This window comes from Perca fluviatilis, chromosome 1 (genome assembly GCF_010015445.1).
Source record: "Perca fluviatilis chromosome 1, GENO_Pfluv_1.0, whole genome shotgun sequence".
Classification (NCBI taxonomy): domain Eukaryota; kingdom Metazoa; phylum Chordata; class Actinopteri; order Perciformes; family Percidae; genus Perca; species Perca fluviatilis.
In genome coordinates, this window is record NC_053112.1 from 27,682,245 (window position 1) to 27,691,635 (window position 9,391).

At 36.8% G+C, this 9,391-nt stretch overlaps 1 protein-coding gene across 1 annotated transcript; it reads left to right on the forward strand.

The window, feature by feature from the left end:
- Positions 1 to 6,784: 6,784 nt before the first annotated feature.
- On the forward strand, positions 6,785 to 9,034 carry LOC120558204 (5-hydroxytryptamine receptor 4). Its single transcript, XM_039799198.1, has 2 exons — positions 6,785 to 6,847; positions 8,132 to 9,034. The coding sequence occupies exons 1-2, from the start codon at positions 6,785 to 6,787 to the stop codon at positions 9,032 to 9,034; spliced, it is 966 nt and encodes a 321-aa protein (XP_039655132.1).
- The last annotated feature ends 357 nt before the right edge of the window (positions 9,035 to 9,391 follow it).

A 9,391-nucleotide genomic window follows, 5' to 3' on the forward strand; every position in this document is an offset into this window, starting at 1 on the left:
GCCGCAAAGACACAAAATGATTTACGACAGGTAGACCGGCTAAAGTAACACATTCTGATGGGTCACAGATTTCGGCGTAACACCGGAAAAGCCTGTGTTAGTGGGATAGCAAGAGATTTCTCTATATAGGCCAAATTGTATTTTAATTTTTATTTAAGAAGTTATCTGTTGTAATTATTTGTTTTCAGAAAAGAAGGAAATTAAACGAAGGACAACTAAATGCTAAAAGGGAAAGGGACAGACGACAGGCCAAAACCTGAGTCAATCTCGGTCAGGCTTTCAACAGATGGAGACAATTATGGGCTTGTAAATTATTTAAAACCGAATGCTGTAAAGATACATTCTTCAGTATTATTATATTATCATTTCCAAAGAGATATATGTTAAACTGTAATATTCTCATAACATATCAATGCATGGAAAGATAAGCCTGATTGGTTTACCTATCTCTGGGGGCAGGTCTCACAAATATACTGAAGTTTGATTGACAAATTTTGTGCAAATCATTTGGGAGAAATCTTGAAAAACAGTAGACAGGGTGTCCGGATTACCGTGAGGGCTCACGGAAATTTTCGCTCACATTAACGTCGGACAAAGTGCCTCTGTAACTGTGTATATCCCTTCAAGAAGTCAAAATTTCTGAAAAACATAACTTGAATGTTTCTGTCATTTTTTATTGTGGGTGATCATATTTTAAAACAGTATTTTGTGAGCTTAAGTCTTTCCCTTCTGCCTGTCGTCCTGGATGAAAACCCTCAGCTCAACATTTTCTGAATGCTCATAGGCACACTTTGGAACGATTGGCTCTGGAAACTGGAGGGTGGTCAGAGTCAAAAGAGGAAAGAACAAGGATGACATAAGCCTCTTTCCGACCAAGTAGTTACAGGAACGTAGTTATAGGAACAGTCCACTTCTAAACTGGTTTTTCCATTTGCATTCACACTGGCCAAGTGGCCATAGGAACTGACCTTTTGTTATTATAACACAGCCATTTAACCACCACTATGCGGAAAAGGGAAAAGACCCTACCCTGAAGTAGGACCTTAAAGAGTTACAGGAAATGTGGCCAGAGGAACTTAATAATCCCCAAATTGGTCCAGTCGGAACAGGAGAAAGAAAGGGTTCTAGGCACTTTATGTTCTAGGAACTGCAAAAATCTCTCCGGTTGGAAAGCGGCTATATATGTAGCTAGTGCCCATAAAAATATAAAGTATTTATTTATAGAATTTGCAGGAAAAAGTCAAGAGTCCAGAATACCGTGATGCATTGGAAGTGTCCGGAATACAGTGAGCATATGGGAATATGATGTGATTATTTATGTAACGTTCACATTAATGTATGTTGTACTCTCACTAGAGAATGGGCATCGCGAATATTAGCAGGACCAGATGTAACATGCATCCATACAATTCTAATTTTGGATTAAGGAAAGCGTAATGCTATTGGTATTATGCTATTGGTATGCTATTGGTTTTATAGTAGGTACAATGATTTATGCTGATCATGATTCAGATATTGGTATTGAAACTGTAATGCAAGGCCTAAACATGTGATTCTTTCTGGAACAGAGAAGTGGCTCATCGAATATTTAACTTGTCACCAGGACTGCTATACACATCTACAGGGTGCAATTATCACAAGAAACTGTCCCAGTAACAGAAACAGACATTTAAAAAACTAACGACAGTGGATTGATGAAACAGACATTTAAAGTGATCATAAAACAGATTTTATAGACTATTGACAAAACTAAAGACTCTTTTATTTTAAAAAAAGCCTTTTTTATCCTGATCCTTAGAAAAAAATAATGTCAGTGAGTGTCAAGTTCACTTCACAGGTGAAGTAGAAATGGTTACAGGTATTATGTATAATATGAGTAAATTGAGTCTTTACATTAGTGAAATGTCCATCATTCAGTTGTTCTTTACCAAAAAGTTCAAATTGGAATACTCAATTTGTTATGACCAGTTAAACATATGAATACATTTTACAAAGTGTTCGTTGTTCTTTTTGCATAGATTTAAATATGTTTTTCAATAAAGCGCCCAATGACCACATAGAGTAACTTATAATCAAATAAAATTATGATAATTATAATACACTATGATCCTGGAAAGAAAATGGTAGCCAGGGAGTGTAGATCAATTAGAGTATTATGATACTTACCTTATAAGTCATTGCAAATGGATCCTAACACTCCTGACCATACACTGCACCTTGCAGACCATCGGTTCTGTGACCATTTTGACCAGGATGACTAGTATTATGATACTTACCTTATAAGTAATTATAAAATGGTTTATTATGTGTTATAATTATTGTTATAAAGCATTATGGGTATTCCTGGGTGCTTATAACTATACTTATAGAGCGTTATAAGCATATTATAACACATGTTAACTATGTCTATAATGCATTATAGAGACAGGCTTCATAGAAAGTGTTACTGTTTGTTACAGATATGTTGTGCATACAACTGTGTATGGATTAGGGTCACACATGGAAGTGGGGTTTTATTAATCTTAACAAAAGAAGCCATGTTGAGTGCAGTTTATCATAAATTATATTATTATTAGGGCTGGGCAAGTTAACGTGTTATTATCGCGTTAACTCATTCATTAATTAACGCCGACAATTATTTTATCGCGCATTAACGCAGTTTATATTATGTCTTTTATTATTGTAAAGGTCTGTTGCTCAGAGGCTTTTATTTTGTAAAAGTCTGTTGCTGACTGCTGCCGCGCTCACAGGAACTGGGAAAGAAAATAATTGGTGGATAAACAAACCAACAAACATGGAGAAGGGTCCGGAACTTTTACATGGCCATTTTCATTTTAAAGTTCTTCCAGACGGCGTAGTAGACAACCAAAGTTATTTGTGACCACTGCAAACTTGAATTTTCTTATCACCGGAGTACTTCCAGTCTGAAATATCACCTAAATGCAATACACACAGTTGATACCAGCAATCATTCAACAAAACAAACAGTGGCGCGTTGGCAGACTACGTTAGATGCAGCGTGTGGGAGAGGTACAGATAAACAAAGGCAAGAAAAGCTAACAAATGCCATAGCGAAGTGGATAGCTACAGCCTGTAGGCCCATTAGTGTTGTGGAGGACGTCTGTCTGAGAAACATTCTGTGAATCGCAACACATGATGGCAGGTATGAGATTCCCTCAAGACGCACCATCACAAGAAGAATACACAAGTTGTTATGAAAAGGAGAGGACTGCAAAAGCGACAACTTTACAACGTGCACCCACTATTGCTGTCACTGGGGACTACTGGACATCACTGGGTAACCATAATTACCTCGGAGTTACAGTTTTAATTTTATGATTGTGGCTCAGGATTTTGTGGGCAGTTTATATATATATATATATATATATATATATATATATATATATATATATATATACATACATACATACCAAACAGGATAACATGAATGCCCTGGCAGTGGCAATAAGCTTTCATTTTTATGCACTACTTTTGAATTCATTATTGGATTTTGTGTATAACAATGCGATTAATCGTGATTAATCAGGGAAATCATGCGATTAATCGCGATTAAAACTTTTAATCGTTGCCCAGCCCTAATTATTATTAACACAGAATTTATAATCTAGTTCTTGCTACTGACAGCATCATGTTCTCATAATGTACATGCAATGGCAAACCAGAAGAGGGCTGCATTGGCTCAAGGAACACCCAAACCTGTGCATGTGTGTACAATGGAGAAAAAAAATCAGGAATAAATGATAAGAACAATAAAAAGAAAGCCAAAATAATGTATTTGATTTTTATCGGCAGAAGAATCAAGTCTGTGTGAGGTTTCTTTGTGTTCCCCTGCATAAAAACCAAAAAATCAGAAGTAAATGTAATTACTGTTATGCAATGGCGCATTCCTTTTTGTACTCTTATATTTCTTGTCCTTTCAGTGAATGAAGACAAGTGGACTCCATAGACCATCTTAATTGCCTTTTACAGTAACTCACTGGTTAATGTTAATCAGGGATTCTGGGGGGAAAAGTATGTAAAACAAAGACGGCTCTTATTGTCAATGAAATGTTTAAAAAATAAGTATTTTTGTATTATAGTGTTTTGTTTCTTATTATTATATTTTTAACTTTTACTTGGTAGGTCAAAGAAACTGCATACGGTAACCAAACACAATTTGAGAATGGGACACACAACTAATTTATATTTATTTCACATTACATTAAAAAACAAACACAAAATACATTGTGTCTGAATCAGACAGAAATTGTCCACCTGCCAACTGGATTCTGTACACCAGCAATGTTTAGCAAATTTACAGATTTGTTAATTGAAAACGTTTCCTCATTATGTTGATTACAAAAATGTACATTTACATTTCTCCTAAAATATTTGCAGATTATTTTAAGAAGACGCAAATTCATACAAAGTCCAGAATAATACAGAGTACAAATTTAAAGCCTCATATCGAGGTATAGTACCATGAATTAGTATTACACTGCTGATAATGAAATGAGTAATCATATAAGATAGGTCACTTTATTTGCCACTTACTAATTGAAACAAATCCAGGAATCAATCTCTGCCCACTACCTTTCCTGAACAAAAGAACAGATGTGCAGCCAGTCTATCCTGTCTGGAAGGCACACTTGCATTACACATATGAATGACTGGTCTGAAAAAACACTAGCTATTGAGCAAATGTGCCTTTTATTGCACCCTTCATTAAAAATCCCCCCATGTTTAATTAGAAAACATCTGCCACACTTGAGATACGCCTGTCACTGGCTGAGGCCCAAGGTATTCAAGTTTGGCAGGATTGGCTGTGCTCTACTGCACACTGAAACACATGAAAGGGATGATGAGACGTATGAAGAAAGTGAAGTTGCATTCATGGAAACATTCATGATAATAAGTATCCATGCTTGCTTCATATGTACTTAATATAGAAAATGTTGTTAAATCTTCCCTTTCTTCCTTATTGTTAGTGTTGTTATTTTTTTCCCTTCAATGTAGTCATGACATTTATAATGCAAAATACTAAGAAATTTTCAAACAACACAGAACATTTTTGCATATAATTTATATCTGGGATGAGCGCAGCACTTAAGTGACCCACAACCAGTGTGTTTTCTACTACTACTTGGTGTCTAAGTCAATAGATGCAGATGTGCAGCTGTGGGGTAATGCCAACATTTTGTTTTTCCAAAAGTAATTCCACCATATTTTAGATGTGAAAAAACACCTTTATGCTTTTGAAATTCATGTAATGCACAAATGTGTGTTGTCGTTTTTTTACATGACAGTAATTCAGACAACAATGACAGCAATCAAACATTTCCTTCAGTGCCAATCCCCAGTGTATCCATATAGATATAGTTGTAGACCATTTGTTGTAAAGGCGCTCTGGAGAGGCAGAGAGTGGATTTCTGGCAAACCATCACCTTCCAAGGTGCATGGAGAAGGGAAAATTATGCTCTTAAGGAATATGTAATTGAGCTCTAAGTAAGAGTCATTCTTTATAAAGATTTGGTCCTCACTGTGTGTGTGAAGGACCAGAGTCTATTGAACTTGAGTTAGACTTATTACAAACTGCTCATGCCTGGTGAGGTTATTACAATTATTCCTAAAGGGCACATGGATGTCTGAATCAAATATCATGGCAGTCTATCAACAGTTGTTGAGACATTTTAATAAAAAACATAAGAATGTCAACTTGCTGGTGACACTACAGGAGAAGTTAGGGACCAACAAAGTCAGCAGGATATACCTTCTGGGGACCATAAATGTATGTATGAATGTATACAATTTTATGACAATCCATCCAATAGATGATATTTCAGAACAGACATTTTTTTTAGCCATACTATCAGTGTGGCTCTAGGGATGGCAACGTCCACGTTGACAGATGCAAAAACATTTAGGTTTAAACTGATGTCTTTGGAGAAATTAAATTGTGTGTTTTACTAAATAGCACATTGTGTATACACAGCCTGAGCTAACCAGTTTATGGATTCATCAATAGTCTTCATTACAGGGTTATGTTCTCGCATTGGTCTTTTTAGTATCAGGCACTACTGTCCAAATTTTCAAAGTGATACACAGATACAGATTCTGGTCTGTCCTCATTAAACATACCATCATCATCACCGTCATTACAATGGAGTTGGCAGCAGACTGTATTTCGTTACTGTGATTATTGTTGCATGCATTCATTACAGCCCACTTCCCAGCTCTCCCATCCCTCTCATCTCTGTGTAAAAGGTGCAGTATGATACAGACATGAGAACAGACGATCATCTCTCTTCTTTACAGGTGAGTGTCACTGTTTTCACAGTTTTCTTGTAGTGCCTGATGTGAAGTATTACAACAAACAAGCCTTTTTTTTTAAACTGAATTTCAAAGACCTTGTTTGAAATGCTAACATCTATTAATAAGCTAATTTCTAGTAACTAAGCTGCTTTTTGTAGGATCAGAAGGAGAGATGCAGAATCCTATTGAACTTGTGACATTTTAAGTGTGGCTTTTTCAGAGTTGTAGTTACTATATCTTCTCAATGTAAAAACAATTGGCACTTCTTGCTTTGATATTTTATATTACAAAAAAATATCAACATGTGTACATCATACTAATATTAGCATATTGTGTTCTCCAGTATTGCTGCATTGCAAAAGATGTAACCACCAAGGATTAATTTGATCTGTGACAAAACTAATAGATGGCTGTTATTTAAAAAAAAAATATGTTATGGTATTTATATTATTACCAAGCATATATAGGCAAAATGTTGTACGCACTAAATTACAGTTTAATAAGCCTGACAGTAAAAGTTTGCACAAATCTTTTGCACTAATATTGAACTAATTATTGTCTACCTGTCGTGTAAATCACAAATTGACATTAGGAAATAGATTTAGTGGATAATGGCAAAGAAGAGGTATTGTACAAAAATGAACAGACTCCAATACAACTGCATGATTCCTTGCAGACGTGATGTTTCTAACATAAACAGTAAGATTAGAAGGATAAAAGGGAACAATGACGTGTGCGGAGGGAGGAATGGGAACTTTCATCTGCTTTCATTGAATCATTGAATAGATGATGATAGGATGTTGTGAATTCAAATTAAACTTAATTAGTCATGGTGATGTGTGTTGGTTACACTTAACAAGTCTACAAGCCAAACAAGAACCTACATTTTCACTCAGCATCACTTTCCCGTCACCACTGCACTGTCCCTGTGGTGTTCATTTAAATCTATTCCAAGTCAGCTGGAACATCTGCTGCCTGTTCACACCACTGGAACTGGGAATTTCCTATTATTCTGTTGACATATTTTATCTATTCTATGTGCAGACTGCAGAGCAGTCCAGATTAGTTAAACTTAATAAATGCCAAATTATTCCCAGAGGCAAACACACTTGCTATAACTAAACAAATTACTAATATTGTTACAGAATCCCAATGCTGTTTGTGATAAATATAACATTCAGGGTTCAAATTCCTAAATATCTCTATAAGACTACTCTGACGGTAGTGACAGACGTAATGACTCATATAGAGAATTCCCTGCTACCTCAAGCTACTCAATGTATTATCTGACAGTATTTCTTGGTTTCGAAGACACATGCAAAAAGTAATCATGTCATATATCATTCTCGTTATTATATCAAGATCTGTGTTGATGAAAAAAACATCTGGTTTTGCTCTCCACACTACGCAAAGAGATGGCATTTTAGATAAAGCAACTACAGCAGAACAAGGGCTTTTCAGGCCCACAGAGTTTTGTGATTCCTATGTCAAACTGAAGTTTACAGCTGAGAGATTACCTAACTCACAGTTAATGTACCATAGAGGAGTGTAGGCAAACTGCTATGAAATGCCTCACTTACTAAAAGTCAGTCTAAAACACTCATTACTTACATATGTATCTGTGTGTTTTGACAGGCTTGATTTGACCATGGATAACAGCAGTTTGGGATTACTCGGAGATACTAATACATTCTTGAACTTGAATCCTGTAATCCTGTACTACATTGAGGAACAAAAACTCTCGTTGTTTTTTGGGTGGGTTTTTTTTTTGGGGTGGGGTGTGCGGGGGGGGGGGTGTTTTTTGGGGGGCCTCCCTTTTTCCTCTCTGTCCATTGCCTACTTCAAGCAGCTGCAGTCACCCACAAACTCCTTTGTCATGTCCCTGGCAGTGGCTGACTGCCTTGTTGGCCTGATAGTGATGCCATATAGTATGATTCGGACCGTGGAGGGATGCTGGTACTTTGGTGTCCTTTTTTGTAAGCTACACTCTAGCCTAGATGTCATGCTCTGCACTGCCTCTATATTTCATCTCAGCTGCATTGCCTTTGACCGCTACTACGCTGTCTGCAATCCGCTTGTTTACTCTTTAAAAATGTCCCGCAGTCGGGTAGCTCTACTTATTGTTGTATGTTGGGCTGTTCCTATGCTCATTTCCTTTGGCCCCATAATGCTAGATCTCCATGTTGCCGGTGTAGACATCCTGCTACCTAAAGATGTATGCGTGTTCTTGGTCAATCGCATTTATGCTGTCATGGCTTCCATGGTAGCATTTTATTTGCCGATGGCTGTCATGCTAATAGCCTACTGGAAGATCTTCAAAGTTGCGAAACGTCAGGCCAGGCAGATCAGCGCTATGGAAAGCCAGATGGCTGCTGGAGTGGGCAAAGACTCAAGCAAGAAACAAAGACACCGAAACACTATGAAGAGGGAAAGAAAGGCAGCAAAAACTTTGGGGATAATTATGGGAGTTTTCCTAATCTTTTGGATGCCCTTCTTTACAGTCAACATTGTGGACCCGTTCATTGAATACAGCACGGAGGTGGTCGTCTGGGATATATTTTTGTGGCTAGGATATATCAACTCATCTCTAAATCCCTTCCTGTATGGTTTCTTCAACCGTTCCTTCCGTAGGGCATTCCTAATGTTCATTGGCTGCAGGGTATGCCTGCCTGGATCCTCCCCTGGGATGGAGCTGTCGCACACTAAGGAAAGAGGCAAATGAACGTGCAGATCAACCATGAAATAAAGATAGTATCTGTATATTTTTTTGTAGCCATATAAAGCTCACTTAACAGTAAGTGCTGCATTTTTGTGAATAAATGGCACTATTCAGAGTGCTCCAACCACGTTTTTTTCTCAACATCATGGAAAAGAATTGTTTAAATAAGGAAGAATTATAATTATAAGATAAGAAATATTAGTGATGTGGAACTGCCTTCAACCATGATGTATCAAATCAGCTTCATTGATTCCATGTAAAAGTAGTGTGTTTTGTGGCACAAAATGTTTGATTTTGTAACAGAAAAAAGTCTGGTTTGACTCTGTCACAAAAGATTTTTCAGTTCCATTTTTCAGTAAA

Coding starts and splice junctions, on each gene's coding strand:
- LOC120558204 (XM_039799198.1), top strand. CDS start 6,785: ATGTTGTACGCACTAAATTACAGTTTAATAAGCCTGACAGTAAAAGTT. Junction 6,848..8,131: donor AAGTTTGCACAAATCTTTTG/CACTAATATTGA, acceptor GGCCTCCCTTTT/TCCTCTCTGTCCATTGCCTA.